Source organism: Mobula birostris, chromosome 1 (assembly GCF_030028105.1).
Source record: "Mobula birostris isolate sMobBir1 chromosome 1, sMobBir1.hap1, whole genome shotgun sequence".
Lineage (NCBI taxonomy): Eukaryota > Metazoa > Chordata > Chondrichthyes > Myliobatiformes > Myliobatidae > Mobula > Mobula birostris.
The window spans coordinates 129,685,167-129,712,637 of NC_092370.1; the positions used below are offsets into that span (position 1 = coordinate 129,685,167).

At 43.5% G+C, this 27,471-nt stretch overlaps 1 protein-coding gene across 4 annotated transcripts in view; it reads right to left on the reverse strand.

Moving 5' to 3' along the window:
• grhl2b (grainyhead-like transcription factor 2b) overlaps positions 1-27,471 on the reverse strand; it is a 174,779-nt gene that overhangs the window by 102,552 nt on the left and 44,756 nt on the right. For all 4 annotated transcript variants that reach the window (XM_072272503.1, XM_072272325.1, XM_072272240.1 and 1 more), the window contains one exon: positions 23,902-24,316. In XM_072272503.1, coding sequence (XP_072128604.1) covers positions 23,902-24,316 — 415 coding nt within the window. The remainder of the gene's footprint in view (positions 1-23,901; positions 24,317-27,471) is intronic.

A 27,471-nucleotide genomic window follows, 5' to 3' on the forward strand; every position in this document is an offset into this window, starting at 1 on the left:
CAGTTGCCCATGCTGCAAGTCTCCCCTCTCCACGACACCAATGTTGTCCAAGGGAAGGGCATTAGGACCCATACAGCTTGGCACCAGTGTCATCGCAGAGCAATGTGTGATTAGGTGCCTTGCTCAAGGACACAACATGTCCCCTCGGCTGGGGCTCGAACACACGACCTTCAGGTAGCTAGCCCAATGCCTTAACCACTTGGCCATGTTTTGCTCTACATGGGGCAAATAAAGCTAATCTTTAAAATCCTTTAAATCTATGCCTCAAATAGAGAATGAGCAGGGCACCAAATGGCATACAGTTCAAAGTCCAAGTGTTGGCCACTGGTCTGAGACGAGTTAACAGAGGTCATCTAGTTTGAACGAGAGGTATATCTGGCCACAGTGAGATAATGCAAGCTCTTACTCTTACTGTGGAGTATCTAACCACACTGTACATTCAAACATTGAGGTTGGATTCGAGTTTGGCTGACATCAACCTATCAGGAAGGAACTCTAAGAACAGGCAAAAAATTCCAGTATCAGACGGGAAGTTACATGATGTAGGTGGAAAAAAAAGACATTTCAATAAAATTAATCGAATTAAAACAGTTTCAAACTGCCCAACAAGAAAACTGATCAATTTATTTAAAATCAATCTCATCCTTGTGACACTCCTCACTCCTGCTCCACAATTAGCTAAACACAGTTTTCATCCTTTCTTGCAGTCCGGTCAAATCAGACTTTACTGAGCAAGCAGAGTTAGGAAGTACAAAGCTTTAGTTACGCTCGAGAAGTCAGAAACACACAATGCTCTTTGCAGCAAAAGTAAGAATGATGAGATTAGTTATCTCAAGGTAGGCTGCTTTGAAACAAAATGCTTTTGTCCAGCAGAGATTCCTGACTTTGTGAACATGCTTTCAAGGGAAACTCAAACCCATTTGGCAAATATCTTCAACTGTGATAGCTCACTCACAATCCACCCTCCCCTCCTTTCTAACACAATTCATCCCCCCCCCCCAATACCACAAACATCAGGACACGTGCAGCATCACTGTAGAGAAACCCTTCATTACATTCAGCAGCCACTTTATTAGGTACAGCTGCTCGTTAATGCAAATATCTAATCAGCCAATCATGTGGCAGCAACTCAATGCAGAAAAGCATGCAGTCGTGGTCAAGAGGTTCAGTTGTTATTCAAACCAAACATCAGAATGGGGAAGAAATGAGATCTATGTGATTTTGACTGTGGAATGATTGTTGGTGTCAGATGGGGTGTTTCAGTATCGCAGAAACTGCTGATCTCTTAATAGTCTGTAGAGTTTACATGGTGCAAAAAACGTCTAAAGAACTGCAGTTCTGTGGGCGAAAATGTCTTTTTAATGAGAGGTCAGAGGAGAATGGCCAGACTGGTTCAAGCTGACAGAAAAGTGACAGTAACTCAAATAACTACGTGTTACAACAGCTCTGAAAAGGCAACATGTTGAACCTTGAAGAGGACGAGCCACAGCATTACGAACATACATAAATACATTAAGTGCCCATTTATTAGGAACCTCCTCTACCTAATAAAGTGGCCACTGAGTGTATATTGTAATTTTTTTTACTGATTGCCTAAGCAGTGAATCGTTCTTTCCGGTCACAAGCCTACTCTTCTTGATGTTCAAACTCCCAGATGAGCTGCACTAGCTTTCAAAATGCACGTTTACACCAATTACTCAGAGAATAGTTACCACTTTTTTTAAACTGGGAAATCAGATCACGATGAGGGATCACAACCTGACTAAATGGGCTCGAGGGCCTGACGGGCCTATCCTTACACTTATAAAAAGAGTGAGCAATTAGCTCAGATTCTGAGCCAAAAGAAGATAACTAAATCAGCCACAGCCCCAAGTTCAAACGCTATCTGGTGCTCTTGCTGCAGGACGTGACGTAAACGGGAGTGAGCTATGCTGTGCCTCCCATCACATAGTAGGCAGCTGAAACACACCATCTTGGCTTCCAGAGATGATGACATATTATAGCCCATAATGAGTCAGTGGCTTTAGGGGTAGGTGGAGGCAGGGAAGGGAAAAAAAATATCTCCTACCAGAGGAAAAAGTTTTCATATTTCCAGTCCAAACACAGATATCTGATACAGAGGGGCCACTGCAGAGGATCAGAAAAAAAGCTGCTGAGGGTTGTAAACTCAACCTGCTCCATTGTGCGCACAAATCTCCTCACCAACAAGGACATCTTCAGACGATGAAGCACTCATATTAAGGACCCCCCACCACCCAGAATATGCCATTTTCTCATTAATTCCACCAGGGAGGAGGTATAGAAGCCTGAAGACACTCACTCAACATTTTAGGAGCAGATTTTTCCCTTCTGCCATCAAATTTCTGAATGTCCAACGAACCCACAAATACCACGTTACTATTTTGCTCTCTTTTTGCACTACAGATTTCCCCCGCCATCTGAAGGTAGAGCGTTCCTATGAAACGGTTCGTACGCTGAAATGTCGTAAAGTGAAGAAGCAATTACCATTTATTTATATGGGAAAATTTTGTGAGCTTTCGCAGACCCAAAAATAACCTACCAAATCATGACAAATAACATATAAAACCTAAAATAACAGTAACATATAGTAAAAGCAGGAATGATAGGATAAATACACAGCCTATATAAAGTAGGAATACTTCTCTACAACGATTGCCTGCACAGATCTCCGTAGCGAAAATCTCACGCAAGCGCTGTTGGCAGAAACACTCTCTCCAGTAACCTTTAAGCTATAAGGCTGCCAAGTCTACCAAATAACACGTAAAAATACACAGCCTACATAAAGTAGAAATAATGTATGTACAGTATAGTATCACTTACCGGAATTGGGAAGACAGCTTGCCGAGCAAACTGATGATGGTGTGTTAGACTGAGTCATCGCAGGCTGGGTGGTGCAGTGGCCCCCACCCTCCGGGCCGCCGAACCGATACATTGCCGCGAAGAACGCAGCAGTAGCCGGGAGGCACACAGCACATCTTTAAAAAAAAAGACGAAATAAAAATGCTAATTAATTAGGTGCCGCCGACACATAATTGTAGGCCCAGATCAGAGGCGATGCAATCGGAAATCGGTACTGATATGAGCCGACAATTACGTGTTGGCGGCACCTAATTAATTAGCTTATTTATTCCGGCTTTTTTCTTAAAGATGTGCTGTGTGCCTCACGGCTACTGCTGCATTCTCCGCGAATCAGTACAGTATCTGTCCGGGACCCGGGTATTGGGGTGATGGGATACGGGGGTGTCTTCTCATCGTCGATCAGGGCAGGCAGCTCATCTTCTCCTATGACTGCCCGCCTCGATGTCGAAGATCGAGGTTCATCGTCTGCTGTGGCTGATGTGGAAGGCTTGCTTGACTGCTGAGCCTCGAGCATTTTTCTATCATACAGTTGTTTGTAAGGACTCAAACCATCCTGCAAATATCCCCTAAACCTACGTACCCTTTCAAAATTAAAGTCGTACTTTATCATTGCAGCGAAAATCTCACGCAGTCACTTTCGGTCCGTTCGCTACTGCATTCGGTTTCGATTGTTATCCTTTCCTCTTCCAATTGCATCAGCTCTTCATCTATCAGTTCTTGGTCATGGGATGCCAAAACCTCTTCAACATCATCTTCGTCAGCTTCCACAAGCCAAACTCACTTTGTCCTTGCTTCGTTCACCACGATCGAAACGCTTAATTATGTCTAGTTTTACGCTGAGTGTAACACCCTTACGAGCTCTTTTAGGCTTTTTCGATACAGTACCTCAGAACTCATCTTGCAAACGGCTGCTCACAGGCATGTGTTTAAGCAATGCCGTTCCAAATCGGGGGGAGAGCGGCTGCTTGGGACGTGCGCTGCCTTTTATCACGTGATTTTTTTATCGCGCGCTGCCTTTCTTCGTAACAGTGAAAACACCTTCTGAAAGCGAAAACAGGGTACTAATATAGGTCTTTCGTAACAGTGAGGTTTCGTAAAGCGAATGTTTGAAAAGCAGGGGACACTTGTATTTACTTTTATAATATGTCTTATTGTTACTTATAGTAATATTTAACGTATTTTGCTGTAGTGTTGCTGCAAATAGCAATTTTGCAACTTAAGGCAGTGATAATAAACCCAATTCTGAAAATTAAGATTTTGACTGAGAAATGACAGATTCAAGTGATGTTTCTGAGGTAATTTCCTCCATCTTATTTTCATTACAGGAACCAGGTATTCTTGGCGTGCCTTTGTGGATGGCATGGTAGTGTAGAGGTTGGAACAATCACTATACAGCCCCAGTGATCACCAGTGGGGGTTCAGTTCTCGCTGCTGCCGATAAGGAGTCTGTACGTTCTCCCCAAGACCACATGGATTTCCTCCAGGTGCTCTAGTTTCCTCCCACATTCCAAAAGTTCATGATTGGAGTTAGTGAGCTGTGGGCATGCTCTGTTGGTGCCAGAAGCATGGCAACACTTACAGGCTGCCTAGTATAATCCTCGCTGATTTGATTTGACAAAAACGATGCACTTCACTGTATGTTTCAATGTATATCTGATAAACAAAGTTAGTCTTTTAATCGTTAATCTTGAACAGATAGGGACAGTCACTATAGTTGTGAAATGTGATCCTAGGGCAACAATGCAAGAAAAAGGCCTCATTAAATTATCATAGTTCCTATTGTTGAATTAAAACAAAGAGCAACAGGTAAGAAGGAAATGTAGGTTCCATATCCCAAAACAGCCCAATATCTCCCTATTGTCAGACTTTTGGCTTACTGGAGCTTTAAGGAAGCAAATACGAACAAGATTATTTTATTTTTAATTTGCATAGATTATTTTCCCCTTACTATTGAGCTAGAAAATGCTTTGTTATGTATCAGCGCTGTTAGATCACCACAATAGATCACACTGTGTAACGTGATGCTGTGTCATATTCGGCATAGCATATTCTAGAATCAGAACACGTTATTCCTAGAATGTGAAACACACCAGAATTGATTGTGGGTCAGAGCCAAGCATAAAACACAGGACAATACCACAACAGACAACCAAGAATTTACAAGAAAAGTGCAAACAGCCAAGGAAAAAAGAAGGAAATTGCTTTTTTAAACTCACGAGAGAGCACAGGCCATCAACTTTTTGTTGTTGATGTTTCTGTAGCAGGCAATTTCTTTTTTACGAGGTTGAGTCCCAGCACGGATGGAAGGCGTGCCTGGGGAGCCGGCTGGGTTCGAACTCGGGATCCTTCGCTCCGAAGTCCGGCGCTGATGCCACTACGCCACCAGCCGGCTAAAAAGCCATGAGCAATCGGCAATTAGCAGAAGAGTTAGCATGCACAAACATCAATAATCAAACTTAGATTAGCGTGAACATATGAACAAACTTAATAATTACCAACAGAACAAGGACAGCAGGAAAGACTATTTAACAGATGTTGCGCAGGGACTATGAGGGTATTACACCTGAGTGAGTTTGGTTGAGAGGCTGGATAACTACAGCAAAGAAGCTTTGGAGATGACGTGTAATCCTGGTGGCGATGGACTTGTAGCATCCCCCTGATGGTAATTTGGTGAACGGGTGTCTACTATAGAGTGGATGGAGTCAGCAGTAATTTCTTTCAGCTCTTTTCTTAGCTCTGGTGATGAACATGTCAGGTAGCTGACAGCCAATGATTTCCTCCGCTAAGTGGACCAATCACTGCAACCTGGACTTGAAGAGGAGGCGGCAGCGGGAAAACCAAATGTGACGGAGGTGGTCACGACATTCTCAGAGTGGCTGGGTAAAAATTCATCAGGCTATGCCCCGAGATGTGAAGCTTCTTATTCTGGTGTAGGAAGAACAATCTCTGCTGGGCTTTCCTGGGGATGAGCATAATGTGCTTATCTCACTTCAATGTACTGGAAATGGTAGTCCCCAGGAATTTGAATGACTTAACCAAAGACGCCATCTGACCATTCACTTAGGAGGTTGTCAGAGAAAGTCAATCCTTCTTTCCACTGTCTTGATAGCATTAATTTCCAAGTTGTTATGTGCACAGCATGCTGCAAGATGGCCTACCTCTCTTTGATAGCAGGTGACTTCATTATTAGACATCCGCAGACTTTAGGATTTTAATGGATTTTGTCTGGGGAGGTACAGTCACTTGTATAAAGTGAGAACTAAGAGGTAGTCGTGGGAGGCAGAGGAACAATTACAGGATTGCTTTGAATCATTGACTGGGCCGAATTCAAACACTCATCTGAGGATCTGAATGACTACACCAGAGTTGTAACAGACCTTATTAAAACAAAATCGTTCAGGGTCTAGCCCAATCAGAAGCCCTAGATGAACCATGAAATCTGGAAGTTGCTGAGGGCCAGATCAGAGGCGTTCAAGTGTGGAGATCGTCTCCAGAAAGCCATCTCAGGGGGAAAGTGGAGATTTCAGACTAGACTGGAATCAACGAGGGATACTCGATAGCTGTGGCAGGGTTCGAATGCCATAATCTCCTATAAAGTTAAATCAAATGACATGGGGGACGGCAGAGCTTCGCTTCCAGATGAGCTCGATGCCTTCTATGCTTGCTTTGATCACCAGAACAGGGAGAAACCATCGTGCACCCCCACATCTCCCAATGATACTTTTGTCTCAGTATCTCAAAATGACGTGTCGCCTTCAACAGACTGTGTTTACGGATATCTTCAACCTTTTGCTTCGTCACTGTGTGGTACCCATCTGCTTCAAGCAGGCTTCAATCATACTGGTGCACAAGAAGATAGTGGTGACTATCACCTGATGCACTGACATCCACAGTGATGAAGTGCTTTGAGAGGCTGGTGTTGAAACATATCTGGGTGGTGACTTGGACCCTCTCCAATTTACTTACCAGAGCAACAGGTCCACAGCAGATGCCATCTTAACCCTGGAACATCTGGACAGTGAAGATGCATACATCAGGATGCTCTTCATTGATTACAGCTCAGCAGTTAATACCATCGTCCCCTCAAAACGAATCAGTAAACTTCAGGACCCAGGCCTCAATGACCCCTTGTGCAATTTGATCCTGGATTTCCTCACTTTCAGACCCCAGTCAGTTCGGATTGGCAAAAACATTTCCCCCACAATCTCCATCAGCACGAGTGCATCACAGGTCTGTGTGCTTAAACCCCTGCTCTACTCGCTTTACGCCTATGACATTGTGGCCAAGCACAGCTCCATCATATCCAAGTTCGCTGATGACACCACTATTGTGAGCCGTATCAAAGGTGGTGATGAGTCAGCATACAGGAGGGAGATTGAAAATTTGGCTGAGTGGTGTTGTAACAACAATCACTCACTCAATGTTAGCAAGACCAAGGAACTGATTGTAGACTTCAGGAGAAGGAAAGCAGAGGTCCAGGAGCCAGTTCTCATCACAGAATCAGAGATGGAGAAGGTCAGCAACGTTAAATTCCGAAGTTGTCACGATCTTACCAAGGACCTGTTCTGGACCTATCATATAAACGAAATTGCCAAAAAAACATGCCAGTGCCTCTCCTTCCTTAGGAGTCTACAAGATGCAGCATGACATCAAAAACCTTGACAAACTTCTATAGATGTGTGGTGAAAAGTATTTTACAGCCTGGTATGGGAACACCAATGCCCCTGAGCGGAAAATCCTATAAAAGGTAGTAGATAATGGCCCAGTACATCATGGGTAAAGCCCTTGTAACCATAGAGCGGATCTACATGAAACTTTGTCATAGAACAGCAGCATCCATCATCAAAGATCCTCACCACCCAGACCATGCTCTTTTCTCACTGCTGCCATCAGATAGAAGGTACAAGTGCCTCAGGACTCGCACCACCAGGTTCAAGAACAGTTACTACCCCTCATCCATCAGGCTCTTGAACAAAAGAGGATAACTACACTCATCTTTTGAGATGTTCCCACAATCGACGATCTAATTTTACAGATTCTTTATCTTGTTCTTTCATGCTCTCATTATTTATTGCTATTTATTTATATTTTCATTTGCACAGTTAGTTGTCTACTATGCTGTTGCTCTTTCGTGGATCCTGTTTACAGTCACTATTCTATAGATTTACTGAGTACGCATACGGAAAAGAAACTCAGGGTTGTATGTGGTGACATGTATGTACTCTGATAACAAATTTACCCTTTGAACTTCCTGAACTTAGAAAACAGGAGGGGTGAAAGATCATAACCCTGGGGTGTGCCTGTGCTTATAGACATTGGATCAGACAAGTAGGAGCCCAACCTGTCTTCTTCTGGTCAGTAAGTTCGTATTCCACTATCAAATAGGGTATAGCTCTGGGTTATCTTGCTGTGGAGCAGCTCCAGAACAAGAGTGTTGAAGGCAAAACTAAAATCCACAAACAAGTTCCTCACATAGGTGTTAGAGGAGTCCAAATGTTGAAGAATGTAATGAAGGTGCAATTTAACTGCATCCTCAAGTGAGTGATTTGCTTTTGAAGCAAACTGTAGTGGGTCAAGAAGAGGATGAGTATGGAGTTAAGGTAGACCAACATCACACGTTCAGAGTTTTCATAACTACTGAAGTCAGACTGACTGGGCTATAGTCACTCCAGTGATCTTGTCTTCTACGGAACTGGAACAATTGTAGCAAATTTAAGGCAGTCCGGAGCCCCGCATAATTACAAGAGGGAGCTAAATATCTGAGTGAAGGCAGGTGCTAGCTGATCCACACAGAACCTTAGTGAACCGGGTGAGACACCAGCAGCTTTCCTAATGTTCTGTTTTCCATATAGTTTACAAATGTCTTCTTGCTTCGTAGAAAGTTTAGGGTGGGATGGAGGGAGGAGTCAAGTGGAGGAGGAGGCTGAAGAAGGTAAATCGGGCTGGGATGAAGGGGGGATGGTAACATTGCAGTGATTGTGAAAGGAAAGGGGTGGGTTCAGCATATCAGGGTCAGAGGAGGTGAGATGGATATTGATTGTCCTTATCAAACCAGCAATAAAATTAATTGAGCTGATTGGCCAAGACAGGGGAGGGGAGACTTGAGAGCACTTCAGTTCAAAGTTAATAATATTCTGCAGGGAACTCCAACAATAGCTGGGCAGTCTGAAGTCTCTCTCCAGCCCATCCTTGTAAGTGTTTTTTGCTACTTTCAGAGCTTTATTAAACTGGTGTCTTGCAGAGCTATACTCCTCTCTGTTTCCAGATCTGTAGGCATAATCCTTTGCAGACCTGAGAGCCCTCAACTCCTTGGTGAACCATGGCTTGTCGTTGTTATACCTCACAATGATCCTTTTAGGAAGACACACATCTTCACGGAAGGATATGTAGGATGTTACAGTGTCAGCATATTCATCTATACTGCTACACCAACCTTCCAATCTGTGGCGCCTCAGCAGTCTCTCAGCCTTCCTACAGCCTCAGGAGTCCAATGACGTCTGATGGTCCTGGGTGGTTTAGACTGCTCCAATTTTCGTTTATGGCAGGGAACAAGTATGGTCATGGCATGGTCAGGGTTGCCAAGGGGTGCCCGGGGAAAATGGCAGAATGCCCTTTGAATGGCGGTGTAGAAGTGGTTCCAAAGTTCTGTCCTCATGTGTGGGGCAGCGAATCATCCGGTGGTATTTGGGCAGATCATGCTTCCTGTTACAATGGTTGAAATCCTCCATAATGAAAATGACAGTAATGGGAAATTTATTTTCAAAATTATAAATGTTAGCAGCCATCAGCTGTTGTGTAGATTGAGTGTTTGCACGATTGAGTGTTTGTAACAGCCAGGAGAACAGAGTGAAATTCCCTGGGTAGGTAGAGTGGTTTACAGCGAATGAAATGAGCCTCTAGGTTAGCAGAGGAAAAGAATGATGGACATGTCCCTGCGCCATCTGTTATTTATAAACATGACTTGCCCTATAGTGCTCTTTTACAATCCACTTGAACTAGTTGGTATGTCCGAGTTAAGCCACGTTTCAACAAAACAGAAGGCAGAAATATGGGCATAATCCTTGTTAGTCCTGATGACAACTCGTCCATCTTAATTGTAAGGCGGTGGACATTTGGAAGGCAGATTGCCAGGAGAGAAGTATGGAAACCTTGGCATCTCCAGGGTACTAGAGTGCCTGAGTGTTTACATCTATATCTCCTGGAGATGCACGTTTTCCAGCCAGCACCATTGCTCTCAGTCAGAAGCAGCTTTGGTGATAAATCCTCTAATATTCATGAGTACTTCACAAGTAATCCATGAGTTTGATGGCAAGCTCATATTTAATCACACAATATAAAGAAGAATGGGAGCACCTAAAACAGTGGCAGCCAGCTCAGTCAGGAGCCAAGTGGGAGCGTCCTCTCAGGAGAATAGGCCGGGCAGTGATCCCAAAGGCAAGTACGGATATCTACAAACTCCAAGAATGCTGTCAGAACTTGAGGACACCAGGGAGATCCCGGAAGGAGGCAATACCCTACTCTAATAAGTGCCCGCGTTTTGGATAGTCCTGCAAGACAGATGGACGAGTTGGGTAGGCAAAGTGAACAGCATGAACTGGGTGGGCCGAAGGGCCTGTATTGCTCTATGATTCTTAAATACCCACGCCTGCTTCGTCAAGGCTGGTGAAAAAAGTGGACGTGCACTCTTATCATTATGGAGTTCAGACGAACCCCTGAATGAAGCAATGAAGTGAGAACGGGAAGATGTGATAGAGCCCGTGCCTGAGCTCACAGGAAGTGATTGCACTGAGTGATGGCATAGAATGTCATTGGCGTGTTAGTTCTTCAAACTGTACAGCTTAAGCGGAATGGTAGACGGTCTATAGGTATAGGTATCTAGATGGTCTACAAGTTCATTTTTATGGCATTCCGTTGAAGTTCAAAAACAAGTGGGAGATGAATTTTGACCATCGCATCACAGTCTAGAGAAGTTTAGCTTTATTTGTCACATATACATTGAAATACATAGTGCAATGTGCCGTTTTGTGTCAACAACCAACACAGTCCGAGGCAGCCCGTAAGTATCACCACCCTCCCAGTACCAACATAAGTTGCCCACAACTCAGTAATCCTAACCCTAGCCATACACCTGTGCAATGTGGGAGGGAATCGAAGCACCTGGAAGTAACCCATGCAGACACAAGGAGGATGCACAAACTCCTTACAGACAGTGGCAGGAAACAAACCCAGATCGTTGATCAGCGGAGCTGTAAAGTGATTGCACTAACCACTATGCTATGGTGCCTCCCTATATGCTACTGAGCCAACTACGTCATCTGGGAGAGATTCTTGCCAGGAGAATGATGATAGGGTGAGCGAGCCAGTGCTTTGCTCTTTGAAGAGGAGGAGGAGGATGAGACGTGACTTGATAGAGGTGTACAAGATGATAAGAGGCATAGATCACCCAAATAGGCAGAGACTTCTTCAGGGCATATCCCTCCCCCTCCTGTCTTCTCTCATCATTTCGGATCTCCCCCTCCCCCTTTCAAATCTCTTACTATCTCTTCTTTCAGTTAGTCCTGATGAAGGGTCTCGGCCTGAAACATCGACTGCGCTTCTTCCTATGGATGCTGCCTGGCCTGCTGCGTTCCACTAGCATTTTGTGTGTGTGTTGCATAATTTTAAGGTGATTGGAGGGAAATATAGGAGCTGTGTCAGAAGTAAGCTCTTTTATTTTTACATAAAGAGTGGTGTGTGCGTACAATGCTCTGCCAGAGGTAGTGGTAGAGACAGATACATTTAAGAAACTCTTAGATAGGCACAAAGATGAAAGGAAAAAGGAGAGCTATATAGGAGGGAAGGGTTAGATTGATCTTAGAGTAGGTTAAAAGGTCAGTACCACATTGTGGGCTGAAGGGCCTGTACTGTGCCGTAGTGTTCTATGTTATTATGACCCACAGCTGTGAGTCAAATTTTCAGCCATGCTCAAAAACACCTAAAACTGATTGCTCTAATGCATGTTAAGCTGATTTACAGCTGCAGGACACCATTTAACATTGGTGTGCGAGGGAGTTTCTAAGCCAAAGTGACTTTCTGTTTTTGTTCATGAATCACATCACCAGCAGCTGATGAACCAGTGAGTCAGTACCCAGAAGACAGGTTGCATGCACTGAAATTGGACTGTACCGTACTGGCTTTCTCAGCACCAACTGAATGAACATTGACTTAACCAGGAAGCCAAATTGTATTCATGCCTGTTTCCAAGTCTGATCATATCAAGTCTGGAATTTGACAGACTGTAGGTGGTGTGAGGCATTATCAAGGATCAGTTTTAATCGCCATATGCACTTACATGTATCAGGAATTTGCTGTGATGACATGCAACGAAAAACATTCACAAACTATAAAGAATAAAGAATAATTTAAAGTTAGAGGCTAAAGTAATGGATATGGAATTAAATGTGCACTAATGCATAAATAACAGCTTGTAGTTACGATGAAAACAGTGTTATAAAGAGTGTTTACAGTGCAGTAACAGGAGTAATAGATGGGGTGGGGCGGGGGGGGGATTGCTCAGTAGAATGGCTGATCAGATTAACTGCCGGGGGAAAGCAACTTTTAACACAGCATGAAGTTTTTGTTTTAATAGCCCTACAGCATTTTCTAGATGGGAGCTTTTGGAAGAGGCAGTTTGCAAGGTGGGTAGAGTCTACAATGATTTTTCCTGCCTGCTTCTTTGGCCTGGACACATACAAATCCTGCAGGGATGGCAGGCTGCAGATAATGACCTGACATTTTGATGTAGTTTTTTATACGTTTTGAGAGGAACAGTAATGTCTATGATAGTGTAGATTGCAATCATCGAGGGATCAGCAGTACAAACAGTGAGCAGATTCAAGCTCCTGGGTGTCAACATCTCTGAGGATCTATTCCCAGCCCAACGTATTGATGCAATTACAAAGAAGACAAGGCAGTGGCTATATTTCATTAGGAGTTTGAGGACTCTCCCAAATTTCTACAGTTGGACCATGGACAGCGTTCTAACTGGTTGAATTACTGTCTGGTATTGAGGGGTGACTGCACAGGATTGGAAAAAAGCTGCAGAAAGTTGAAAACACTGCCAGGTCCATCATGGATACTAGCCTCTCCTGCATCGAGGACACCTTCAAAGGGCAACACCTCAAAAAGTCTGCATCCACTATTTAAGGTCCCTATTACCCAGGACGTGCCCTCTTCTCATTGCTACCATCAGGAGAAGGTATAGGAGCCCAAAGACACACGGTCCACCTTCAGATTTCTGAATGGACAATTAGCACATGTACACTACCTCAGTACTTTTTTTTCTTTTTTGCTCTACTTATTTAATTTAACTTTTTATATATATTTCTTATTGTAATTTGTAGCTTTTTATTATTATATATTGACTGTTCTGCTGCTACAAAATAACCTATTACACAACATATGTCAGTGATAACAAATCTGATTATGATTCTGGGTATGTTCTGGGGAAGACGGGATTTTACTGACTGCCAAAAGCAGTTCCCATGTGAGGAAATACAGAAGATCGTGTTGTCCCCTGTGCAACATTCCTGTTTTCCACATTGTCTTTGATTCACCTATACTGGACAAAATGATCTTAATCCAACATGCCTCTGACTTAGGACACCTTGCAAATAAGTGAAAAACTATCCAAATCCTTGGGTCAAAGCCTGTTCCACCAACAATCAAACCCTAATCCTAACTCGAATGCAGCTGTTCATCCCACATGCCGAAGGCTGTCCATAGTTCACACTAGCCAGCTCCTCACGTGTTGATCACCAGTGAACCCCAACATACATGTAGCTGATCTACCAAGCCCAGCCTCAGGAGAAGAGTGCAAGAATGCACATCTTTAAATCCAACATATAATATAATATTAAATGCCATAGTTATATAGGAACGTTTTACAACTATAAAACTTAGTCATTTACAGGTTTTTCAAATTATAAATGTGCTAAAGCATAGAGTAAGATATACCTTTATTTATCTAAATGTCTTAAATGATTACAAATTAGTACACTAGTGGAAGATTACTCAGTGTTCTAAAATAAATTCAATTAATAATAGTCCTTCCCACGGGTCTCTTAAAACAACCCACGAGCAAGCTACAGATGAGCTTAGGTTTCAGCCGTCACCCGGTGACTAGCAGGTGAGAATTCTGAATGTAAACTGGCTGAAGACGATCATAGACGTGAACACAAGAGATTCTGCAGATGCTGGTAATCCAGAGCAATGCACACAAAATGCTGGAGGAACACAACAGGTCAAGCAGCATCTATGTAAACAGTTGACATTTCGGGCCCAGACCCTTCATCAGGAGTCCTTCCCCTCTCCCTCACCTGCCCCTCCTCCTTCCCTTTCTCTCTGGTCCATTCTTCTCGCCTATTTGATTCCTTCTTATTCAGCCCTTTACCTTTTTCCACCTATCGCCTTCCAGTTTCTCACTTCCTCCACCCTCCCCCTAACCTGGCTTCACCTATCACCTTCTAGCTTGTATTCCTTTCTCTCCCCCCACCTTATCCTGGCTCCTTCCCGCTTCCTTTCCACTCTTGATGGAGGGTCCAGGCCAAAATGTTGGTTGTTTATTCCTCTCCACAGATGCTGCCAGACCTGCTGAGTTAATCCAGCATTTTGTCTGTGTGGCTTTGGAAACTATCAGCACTGCTGGGCTTCTGGCTGCCTGGATTCCTGATTAAACTTTAATACAAGATGCACTGTGCATGTGTTAAATCAGTGACTGCAAAAAATAGAGGCTCTTTTCCAAGGGCAGATAGGTCTATAAATGTATATTATGTCCTTATAAAAAGGCCATAAACCATTAGACCATAAAACATAGGTCAGAATTAGGTCATTTGGCCCATCGAGTCCACTCCACCATTCCATCATGGCTGATTTATTTTCCCTCTCAACCCCAGTCTCCTGCATTCTCTCCGTAACCATTAACACTCTGAATAATCCACCCATCACTTTAAATATACCCAATGACTTGGCCTTAACATCCAGCTGTGGCAATGAATTCCACAGATTCAACTCCCTCCGGCTAAAGAAATTCCTCTATATCTCTGTTCTAAAGGGGTGTCCTTGTATTCTAAGGCTTTGCCCTCTAGTCCTACAGTCACTTACTACGGGCAACATCCCCTCCACATCAACTACATCTTGGTCTTTCAATATTAGAAAGGGTTCAGTGAGATCCCCCCTCCATCTTCTAAACTCCAGTGAGCCATCAAGCACTTCACATACATTAACCCTTTCCTTCCTGGACCATTCTCACGAATCTCTTCTGGACCCTCTCCAATCCTTGCACATCATTTCTTAGATAAGGGTCAAAAACTACTCACAAGACTCCCAGTGTGGTCTGACTAATGCCTTATAAAGCCTCAGCACTGCCTCCTTGCCTTTACCTATATTCTAGACCTCTTGAAATGAATGCTAACATTGCATTTGCCTTCCTTACCAATGACTCACCCTGCTAGTTAATCTTTAGGGAATTCTGCATGAGGACCCCCAAGTCCCTTTGCACCTCTGATTTCTGAGTTTCTCCCCATTTAGAAAATAGTCCACACCTTTATTTCTTCTACCAAAGTGTATGACCATACCCTTCCCTGCATCAGATCTATCAGGGAGTGAGACAGAAGTTTGTGTAGAGCAGCGGTTCCCAACTTTTTTTATGCCATGTACCAATACATTTAAGCAAGAGATCCATGGACCATAGGTTGGGAACCCCTGGTATATGGGAACTCAGCAGGGAAAGCTGCACCTACAGTGTGTAAGCAGTCAACATTTCTGGTCAAGACCCTTCATCAGGAGACCTTCCTTTCTCCCATAGTCCACTCTCCTCGCCTATTTGATTCCTTCTTCTTCAGTCCTTTACCTTTTCCACCTATCACCTTCCAGTTTCTCACTTCCCCCACCCTCCCCCTAACCTGGCTTCACCTATCACCTTCCAGTTTGTACTCCTTTCCCTCACTCATGAGTTTCAAGATAATTATGGCAAAGGATAGGCCTGGTCCTCATGTTGAGATTCTAAATTGGAGAAAGGTCCATTTTGATGGTGTCAGGAAGGATCAGGCAAGTGTGGATTGGGACAGGTTGTTTTCTGGCAAAGGTGAACTTGGTAAGTGGGTGGCATTCAGAAGTGAAATTTTGACAGTACAGAGCTTGTATGTTCCTATCAGAATAAAAGGCAAGGATAACAGGTCGAGTGCCCCTTGGTTTTCAAGAGATATTGAGGCCCTGGTTAAGAAGAAGGAGGTGCATAGCAGGTACAGGAAGGAAGGAGCAAATGAGATACTTGAGGAATGTTTTTAAATTATTCAAGAGACCACCTTAGAAGGAAATCAGGAGAGCTAAAAGAATGATAGAAGTTGCTGTAGCAAGCAAGGTGAGGAGAATCCTAAGGAGTTCTACTGATATGTTAAGAGCAAAAGGATAGTGATGGACAAAATTGGTGCCTTAGAAGATCAAACTGGTCATCTATGCACAGAGCTGAAAGAGATGGGGAAGATCTTAAATGGATTTTTTGTGTTTGTATTTACTGGGAGACAGACACAGAGTAGGAGTGAGGTCATGGACCCTATTCAGGGTACAGAGGAAGTGGTGTTTGCTCTCTTAAGGTAACTTAGGGCAGATAACTCCCCACAGCCTGACAAGGTGTCCCATCTGACCTTGTAGGAGGCTAGTGCAGAATTTGCAGGGGCCCTGGCAGAGGTACTTAAAACGTCCTTTGCTGCAGGTGAGGTGCCAGAGGATTAGAGGAGGATTAGTGTTCCTTTGTTTAAAAAACGCTCTAAGAATAAGCTTGGAATTTATAGACCAGTGAGCCTGACATCAGCCATGGAAAAGTTATTGGGAGGTATTCTAAGGGACCAGATACATAAGTATTTGGATAGACAGGAACTGATTAGGGATAGTCAACATGGGCTTGCGCATGGTAGGTTGTATCTAACCAATCTTATAGAGTTTTACAAGGAGGTTACCAAGAAAGTTGATGAAAGCAAGGCAGAGCATGTTGTCTACATGGACTTTAGTAAGGTCTTTGACAAGGTCCTGCAAGGGAGGTTTGTCAAGGAAGTTCAGACACTTGGCATTCACGATGAGGTAGTGAATTGGATTGGATGTTGGCTTCTTGGAGGAAGCCAGTCAATGGTAGTAGATGGTGCCTCTCTGACTGGAGCCTGTGACTAGTCATGTGCTGCAGGGATCGGTGCTGGGTCCATTGTTGTTTGCCATCTATGTCAACAATCTGGATGATAATGTAGTAAATGGGATCATCAAATTTGCAGAAGACACTAAGACTGGGGGCATAATGGATAGTGAGGAAGGCTATCAATGCTTACAGAGGGATCCAGAACAGTTCGAAAAATAGGCTAAAAATGGTAGATGGAATTTAATGCAGACAAGTGTGAGGTGTTGCACTTTGGGAAGACAAACCTGGGTAGTACTTGCACGGTGAGTGCGTTAGAATAGAGAGATCAGGGAATGCAGAACCATAATTCCTTGAATGTGGCATCACAGGTAGTAAAGAAAGCTTTTGGCACATTGGCACAGTACTTTCATAAATCAAATACTGAGTACAGGAGTTAGTTTATTATGTTGAAGTTGTACAAGATGCTGGTAAGGCCTAATTTGGAGAACTGTGTGCAGTTTTGATCAGCTACCCACAGGAAAGATATAAGTAAGATTGAAAGAGTGCACAGAAAACTTAGAAGGATGTTGCTAGGACTTCAGTACTTGAGTTATACAAAAGGGTTGAATAGGTTAGGGCTTTAATCCCTAGACCGTAGAAGAATGAAGGGAGATTTGATAAAGGTATGCAAAATTGTGACAGGTATGTTTAGGAGAAAATACAAGCAGACTCTTTCAACTGAGTTTGGATGAGACTGGAACCAGAGGTCTTGGGTTAAGGGTGAAAGATGAAACGTTTTAGGGAAACCTACGTGGGAACTTTTTGATTCAGAGGTGGTGAGAGAATGGAACAAGTTACCAGTGGAAGTGATGCACGTGGGTTCGATTGCGACACTGAAGAGAAGTTTGGATTGGTACACGTTTTAAGAGAGTCATGGAGGGTTATGGTTTGGGTGCAGATAAATGGGACTAGGCAGTTGACCAGGTTGGCATGGACAAAATGGGCTGAATTAAGACATAGTTTTCAGGAGAGTTGAATGCCAGCAAACAAAGATTCCTTTGTGCCAGATCTCTTGAAGGACTTTAAGAACCCCACAAGCACACAAAACTCCTGGGCTACACCAATTTTTAACCATATTGCTCCATTTTGTTATACAGATTTCAAGCCTCCTAGTTCAGTTTGATTTCCCAGTCGACTGTTACAAGCCTTTCTTACATACCATACTGAAGATCACTTTGTATCAAAGAGGCCATGAATTTGCTAAGTGCATATTCCTATACAAACAGGGGCCAGCGACCATTTGTCTCCAAGATGGGCAGTTTCCATTCTGGGTGCAGCTGTACCTCCTAGATGTGCCCTCCAAACCAACGGACGTTGGTTGCTTTTCAGGGAGTGGATAAACAGAGGGAAAGCTTCAGTTTACAAGTTATCAGAATCACCTAGTGCACACAACTAAATGTTTACATGTCCACACAGCTATGAACAGCTTTCTTTATAGGTTAGCATTTGCTCACTGTCTTCACCTGGGCTTGTAATAATTCACATTACTCAGGAAGTCTCCTTGCTGGGAACGTGAAGGACAATTCCAAAAATCATGGTACAATTAGAACTTCAATAAAAAATAAATTACCAAAAAAACCAATTACCCAGTTCACAGAGCCAAAACTTCAAACAAGCATAGAACTGAGAGTAAACCCAATGGCCTATTCAGTGTTAATACTGATGAGTACTTGAAATGCAATCATTAAATCAGCAATTGTCCAACTGACCAAGGGATTGTATAATGGGTAGACATTAGGAGAATGAACACTTAGGGACACAGACATAATACTGGGGGATCTCAGCTAGTTAGGCAGCATCTATGCAGAAGAATAAACGGTCATTGTTACGGGCCGAAATCCTTCATCAGACCTGGAGAGGAAAGGGGAAGAAGCCAAAATAAGGTGGTGAGGGGAGGGAGAAAGTGCAAGCTGGCAGGTGATAGGTGAGACCAGGTAAGGGAGAAGAGGGTGATGAAGTAAGAAGATGGGAGGTGATAGGTGGAAGAGGTAAAGAGCTGAAGGATACGGGATCTGATGGGAGAAGAGAGTGGCCCATTGGAAAAAGGGAAGGAAAAGGGTAAGTGAGGAGAAGAGAAGGGGTAAGATGGGAGCCAGAATGGGGAAAAAGAGAGAGAAGGAAGCTGGAGTTTGAGAAATTAATGTTTACGCCTTCAGTTTGGAGGCTAACCAGACAGAATAAGAGGTGTTGCTCCTCCAATCAGAGAGTGGCCTCATCATGATAATGGAGGAGGCCATGGACCGATATATCGCAATGAAAATGTAAAGTCATATTGAAATGAATGACCACTAGCAAAGTCAACCTCTTGCGGCAGATGGAGCCAAGGTGTTCGACCAAGTGGACCCCAATCTACATTGGGTCTCATTCAGGTACAGCATGCTGCAGCAGGAGTACCAGATACATTAGACAACCCTGACAGACTCACAGGTGAAGCGTCGCCTCACCTAAACAGTTATATCCCATATACTGTTCAATTGATTCAGAAGCTAGCCTTCTGACAAAAGCATAAGATGGTCCATGAACCCATGAACACCACCTCGATATTTTGCTCTTCTCTTGCCCCATTGATAGTGGATCCTGGTTAACAGATAGACCTGGAGGAAATCTGTTCAAGATGAAACTGAGCCACATGAGAGCGACCCATGCTGTTTCGCAAAGAGCAAGTGGCAGCTGCAAAAGGAGAGACTGAACAACCATAAGGCCCACCACTAACCATAGCCACCGTTTATCCTTGTCTACACTACAACAGAACATGTGGATCCCAGATTGGCCCCTACATCCACCAAAAGACCCACCAACAGACAACCCCTTAGGAGAACATCATACTCGACTTGAGTGATCACTACAATACTACGTTTAATTTTTATGTACTGGTTGAGTACCCCTTACCCAAACCTCCAAAATCTGACATTTTGTTTGAGCGCTGAGGTGATGTCACAAATGGAAAACTCCAAAAGGCACTGGGAAGATTCCCAGGCAGTGTACAGGCCTCTGCGCATCACAGACTGTTAGTTCTGAGGCTACGTCTACACTACGCCGGATAATTTTGAAAACGCCGGTTTTGAGTAAAAGCGACAGGCGTCCACACTAAGCGTTTTTCAAAATACCTCTGTCCACATTAGGCGGATATTTGGATGAATCTCCTCCTACTGGGCATGCGCAGGACACACACAGAAAACAAGCAAAGAGGAAACAATATACTTGGTGTGCGTTTGTCCAGTTACAGAGCAGAAAAACTTAAAAGGAATTGCTCTTGGCTCTCACGCAGGAGGACTTAAAACTGGAAAAAAAAACAAATACTGGAGCATATGGACGCAACAGACAGGGAGTTCACGGACAGTATGACCTGGCTGACGATGAACATTGAAAAACTGACTAACTCTGTTGCATTAATAAAGCAGCTTGTTAAATGTATAAAACATGTCTGCATCAGTGTTACCTTGTATTTCCATCAAAGTTGCTGGTGAACACAGCAGGCCAGGTGGCATCTCTAGGAAGAGGTACAGTCGACGTTTCGGGCCGAGACCCTTCGTCAGGACTAACTGAAGGAAGGGCTAGTAAGGGATTTGAAAGTTGGAGGGGGAGGGGGAGATCCAAAATGATAGGAGAAGACAGGAGGGGGAGGGATGGAGCCAAGAGCTGGACAGGTGATAGGCAAAAGGGATATGAGAGGATCATGGGACAGGAGGCCCGGGGAGAAGGAAAAGGAGGGGGGGGGGACCCAGAGGATGGGCAAGGGGTATAGTCAGAGGGACAGAGGAAGAAAAAGGAGAGTGAGAGAAAGAATGTGTGTATAAAAATAAATAACGGATGGGGTACGAGGGGGAGGTGGGGCATTAGCGGAAGTTAGAGAAGTCAATGTTCATGCCATCAGGTTGGAGGCTACCCAGACGGAATATGAGGTGTTGTTCCTCCATCCTGAGTGTGGCCCCATCTTTACAGTAGAGGAGGCCATGGATAGACATGTCAGAATGGGAATGGGATGTGGAATTAAAATGCGTGGCCACTGGGAGATCCTGCTTTCTCTGGCAGACAGAGCGTAGGTGTTCAGCAAAACAATCTCCCAGTCTGCGTCGGGTCTCACCAATATATAGAAGGCCACATCAGGAGCACCGGACGCAGTATATCACCCCAGCCGACTCACAGGTCAAGTGTCGCCTCACCTGGAAGGACTGTTTGGGGCCCTGAATGGTGGTAAGGGAGGAAGTGTAAGTGTAGCCACACTCAGGTTGGAGGAACAACACCTTATATTCCGTCTGGGTAGCCTCCAACCTGATGGCATGAACATTGACTTCTCTAACTTCCACAATGCCCCACCTCCCCCCTCGTACCCCATCTGTTATTTATTTATATACACACATTGTTTCTCTCCCTCTCTCCTTTTTCTCCCTCTGACTATACCTCTTGCCCATCCTCTGGGTTATTTTCCCCCCCTCCCCCTTTTTTCCTTCTCCCTGGGCCTCCTGTCCCATGATCCTCTCATTTCCCTTTTGCCAATCACCTGTCCAGCTCTTGGTTCCATCCCTCCCCCTCCTGTCTTCTCCTATCATTTTGGATCTCTCCCTCCCCCTCCCACTTTCAAATCTCTTACAAATCTTCCTTCAGTTAGTCCTGACGAAGGGTTTCGGCCTGAAACGTCGACTGTACCTCTTCCTAGAGATGCTGCCTGGCCTGCTGCGTTCGCCAGCAACTTTGATGTGTGTTGCTTGAATTTTCAACATCTGCAGAATTCCTCGTGTTTTTGTATTTCCATACAATGTTACATTAGGCTGTTACACATCTATTGTCAGAGAAGTACTTGCATAAATAGGTAAACCACCTTCAAACAAGCAAGGACAGAAAACAGGGCAAAGTGAGTATACTTCTTTATTCAGTAAGCTATGGGTCAAAGTATTTGGTGAGTACATTTCTAACTCTTCTGGCTTCAGTCTCATTGCCATCTGTTCTGAAATTGTCAGGTTCTGCGAAGCGCAGAATCAAATATCGCTGTGATGATTGCACACTCTAGTATCAATTCTTTGGCGACAATAAAGTAGTAATAATAATAAGAAGAAAACAATGAAATGCCGTGCTGCCACTGTCTGTTCCAACACGCCATGACAGTGGTTTTAAATAGTCAAAAAAGCTCACTTTACAATTTAACTCTCACGTTGTTCACACCGACTGCGCGTTATAACAGCCATACGGCAGTGCTTGCGCAGTACCAAGCAGAAGCAGAAAAAGCATTATTGTTGTGGTGTTGTCATGACAGCGTTTTTAAATCTCTCCGTTTACCCCGTACACACTACAATAGATATTCGGCATTTTCAGATTTATTCACTCTGGAGACTGTTTCTGAAAATCTCCGTTTTTGGGGGTTGAAAACGCCGAAGGTCAAAACGAAGAGAAAAATTATCTGGCGTAGTGTGGACGTTTTCAAAATTATCTGGCGTAGTGTGGACGTACCCTGAGATGAAGTGAGAAATGAAGATCTCCATTGTGTATTGAAAGAGTAGATTCAGCTGCAGCAGGGTGAACATGTGCCACTTAAAGGTATGCCAATCACAAAACAAGCAAAGGTATATTACGATGAACTGAAAATTGAAGGTAATTTTGAATATTCAGCAAGCTGGTTGCAGAAATTTTTAAAAAGGCAGAGCATTCAATTTTTAAAGACTTGTGGTGATAAAGCACCTGCTGATCATGAAGCAGCAGAGCATTTCATTGATGAGGTTGCCAAGATGGTCGCTGGTGAAAATCTAACATGCTGAATGGCTGCATCAGTACATACTGTATATGTGATGAACAAGTGCAAGACAAAGACTGCTTAAAGTTGGTACATAAATTCATGGTCGGAAATGATGGTGATCCCAACCTATCTCATTATATATTCCAAAACCTGAAATCTGAAATACTTCTAGTTTTAAGCATTTCAGATAAGGGATACTCAAACTGTACTATATATATATATATATATATATATATATATATTCTTATAATTTATAATATATTCCATATATTGCACTGTATTGCTGCTGCAAGAAATTTCATGAAGTACACTCAGTGGGCACTTTATTAGGTACAGGAGTGGAACCTGGTGCAGTCTTCTGCTGCTGTAGCCCATCCACTTCAAGGCTCGAAGTGCTGTGTGTTCAGGGATGCTCTTCTGTTGTAAGACGTGGTTATTTGAATTGCTGCCACCTTTCCTGTCAGTTGGAACCAGTCTGGCCATTTTCCTCTAACTTCTCTCATTAAGAAGGTGTTTTTTGCCACACAGAACTACTGCTCAACTGGATATTTTATGTTTTTCACATCACTCTCTATAAACTCTAGAGACTGTTGTGCATGAAAATCCCAGGAGCTCAGCAGTTTCTGAGATGCTCAAACCACCCAACAGTTATTCCACAGTCAGCCACTTTGATCACATTTCTTCCCCATTCTGAATTTTGGTCTAAAAAGCAACTGAACCTCTTGACCATGTCTGCATGCTTTTATGCATTGAGTTGCTGCCACATAATTGGCTGACTAGATATTTGCATTAACGAGCAGGTGTGTAGGTGTATGAAATAGAGTGGCCACTGAGTGTAAATACATAAAATATTCTGTGACTTATATAAAATATATATAATATATAATACAGTATATATTTCTAATAAGTTACAGAATATTTTAATATATTGCCCTGTACTGCTGCTGCAAAACAATAAATTTCATGACGTATGTCTGTGACAATACACCTGATTCTGACTTGACGTAATTCGGTATTGCAGGCTCATTGGGCCAGAAGGTCCTGTTACCGTGCTGTATCTCTAAATAAAAATAAATAAATTAGAACTCACCTCAGCAGCTCCTTCCTTGAAAGATTCACTGTAGCTGCTGTCAGGTGTGCTTCGCTGGTCATCCTTGAGGTAGTTGGTGTGTGTAACGGTGAGCACTTCATATTGGTTGCTGCTGAGGCTCTGTTCAAAAATCACCCCTCTCTGTTCGTCGCTCTCAGCTCTGCTGTAGTGCACGTTGGGGTTCGCTGCCCCCGAGTAGCTGGTTGGGTAACTCTCTGTCTTGATGCTGACCACAGCCACTCCTGCCACTGACACGGGCATGTTCTCAGCCAGACTCGCACCATAATTCTCTCTCTTTGAAACGTCCACGTGCTCTGGGTGCAACGACAGATTCACTGGGAGGGACTTCAGAACTTGCACCCGATTATCTTGAACCTCCAGGTTGCTCTGATTATCAGATGACGTGAGGCAATTTCTAATAAGACAAGAGAGAGACAAAAGCAAGTTATTAGAAAATGTACTTCCAAAATTACTCCAAAGTAAATTACTTTCAATTACCACTAAAACATAAGAGATTCTGCAGATGCAGGAAATCCGGAGCAACCGATATAAATTGCTGGAGGAACTTAGCAGGTCAGGCAGCATCTATGGAGGGGAATAAACAGTTGACATTACAGGCCAAGATCCTTCATCAGGAGTCAAGGAATCAGGAATACAGAGTGGAGTTCAAATTTCAGTAGCTTATATGACCTGTATGACAGTGTAACTAAGCAGAGCTCAAATGCCTCCTATAAATTAGCAAGTGACATCAGTTGTTGATAGAATCTCAGATGGTGATGAGGTGGTGTACGTCCATGTTCAATTATAATTACTTGATTAAAGTGTAGTGGTGATGATAAAAAAGCATTTGAACCCCGATCTTCCATTTTTGCCATACTCCTTGGACCTAACTAGGACAGCACCAACTGTAAGATCGGGGTTCAATTCCAACCACCGTCTGTAAGGAGTTTGTGCATTCTCCCTGTATCTGCATAGGTTTCTTCCAGGTGCTCCGGTTTCCTCCCACATTCCAAGGTCACATGGGTTAAGGTTAGGGAGTTGTGGGCATGCTATGTTGATGCTGGAAGTATGACACTTGCAGGCAGCTCCTAACACAATCCTTGGACTGTGTGGATCATTGGCACAAATAATACATTTCACGGTATGATTGCCTGTGGCACATGGATGATAGAAAAATAGAGATCACTGTGGACAGGAGAGGTTGGATTGATCCTAGAGTGGATTAACAGGCTAGCACAACATTGTGGGCCAAAGGGCCTGTACTGTGCTGTAATATTCTATGTTTGTCAATGGGATGCACTTGTCAAAATCAATGGAACTAACTGTGTGGAACTGATAATTTCTCATAGGTGTAATGCTAACATGCAAAGACAAATTTTGCCCCAAATAGAGACTATTCTAAGATGAACGATTTATTCCCCTCCTCTTGCTGATTACGTACAGTAACTCTATTCTCTCAGCAGCTGATGAATTTCCCAGTCTCAGACTCTCAGCCATCTTAGCTGAAGTGGTAGCTCTTGGCAATCTTGAGACAATACAAAAGACATCATAAAAAAATTGTTCCCCTTTCCAGCATTCCCCTGCTATAAAACTTTCTAAGTGATTGATCACGGTCAGAATTGGGGTTGGCAGTGACACCCTTTCCATCTTAACCATTGAACAGTAAATGAATATTGGTATTCATTGGTATTATTTACATTGGTATTCAAGGAGAAACAGCTTAAGCTAAACATCATCAAGGAATGAACATAGTTATGAAATACAGTGTGAAAAAGAAAATTCAACAAAAGCAGCATTGCCTCTTAACTGGATTTGCATTGATGGATGATAGGCTCACTTGCAGTACTTTGCACAAGTGGCTATCCTTTTTAACTTGTGGCCTGAACCTGTTCAAATAAATCTTATATTCCGCCTGAGTAGCCTCCAACCTGATGCATGAACATCAACTTCTCTAACATCCGGTAATTTCTCCTACCTCCCCTTCTCCCTTTTTCAATTCCCTATTTTGGCTCTCTTCTTACCCCTTCTCTTCTCCTCACCTGCCTATCACCTCCCTCTGGTGCACTTCTTTTCTTTCTCCATGGTCCACTCTCCTCTCCTATCAGTTTCTCATTCTTCACTCCTTCACCTCTTCCACCCATCTCCTCTCTCTCCTATCCACCTTGCCCTCATCTGGTCTCACCTATGATCTGCCATCTTGAACTTCCCCTCCCCCACACCTACTTTTCCTGCCACTTCCCCCTTCCTTTCCAGTTCTGATGATGGGTCTCAGCCTGCAATGTTGACTGTTTATTCCCCTTCATTACTGCTGCCTGACCTGCTGAGTTCCTCCAGCATTTTGTGTGTTACCCCAGAAATTCAAAGTGTTTTTGCCATTACCAACAAGTTAAAAAATAACAAACCACACGGAGCCTAAAATTAGTGTCCAAACAGTGTTCGAGATGAGATCAGAGCTGACATGTAATAAAAACGTTACATTACACTCAGTGGTTTCTTTAATGAACTGGTCATTTATGTAACTCTTCTAATTTCATTTTAACTATTGTCAGCCAACTAACTCAATAAAGAATTTAATCATGGCCTGATGTCATCTGAACAAGAGAAAATATTAGCCAAGAGTCAGATACCACCATATTACCACAATGAAATCAAACAAAGATCATCAAGGACCCCCACCATATCTCATAATTTTGTACACCTCTATCAAATCTCCTTGTAGTGTCGTGGTTAACACGCCGCTTTTCAGCACCATCCAGTGATCACCAATCGGGGTTCAATTCCTGCTGCTGTCTGTAAGGAGTTTGTACGTTCTCCCTGTGACTGTCTGTCTTCCCTCCGGGTGTTCCGGTTTGCTCCCACATCCCAAAAATTTACGCTAACCTTAGTGAGTTGTGGGCGTGCTATGTCGGCACTGGAAGTGTGCTGACACATGTGGGCTGCCCAGCCCAATCCTCACTGATTTTATTTCAGGCAAACAACACATTTCACTCCATGTTTCGATGTATATGTGACAAATGAAAGTAACCTAATGTTTAATCTATAATAGCAGAGCATTTTCTGCAGTTCTCTTGGTTAGTGTCATATACCGAATACAAATTCAGCTTCAGAAAGAGCCTCTCCAATGGTATAACGTCACAGAGACAGAGAGCACTGGAACAGGCCCTCCAGCCCAACGAGATGGTGATGAGGCGGCACACAGGAGTGAGATCGATCAGCTGGTTGAGTGGTGTCACAGCAACAACCTTACACTCATCCTCAGTAAGGCCAAAGAACTGATTGTGAACTTCAGAAAGGGTAAGACAAGGGAACACACACTAGTCCTCAAAGAGAGATCAGAAGTGGAAAGGGTGCGCAATTTCAAGTTCCTGGCTGTCAACATTCCTGAGGATCTATCCTGGGCCAACGTATTGATGCTGTTACAAAGCAGGCACGATGGCGGCTATATTTCATTAGGAATTTCGCAAAGATTTGGTATGTCACCAAACACACATACAAGTTTCTTACAGATACTCTGTGGGGAGCATTCTAACTGGCTGCATTACTGTCTGGTATGGCGGGGGGTGGGGGGGC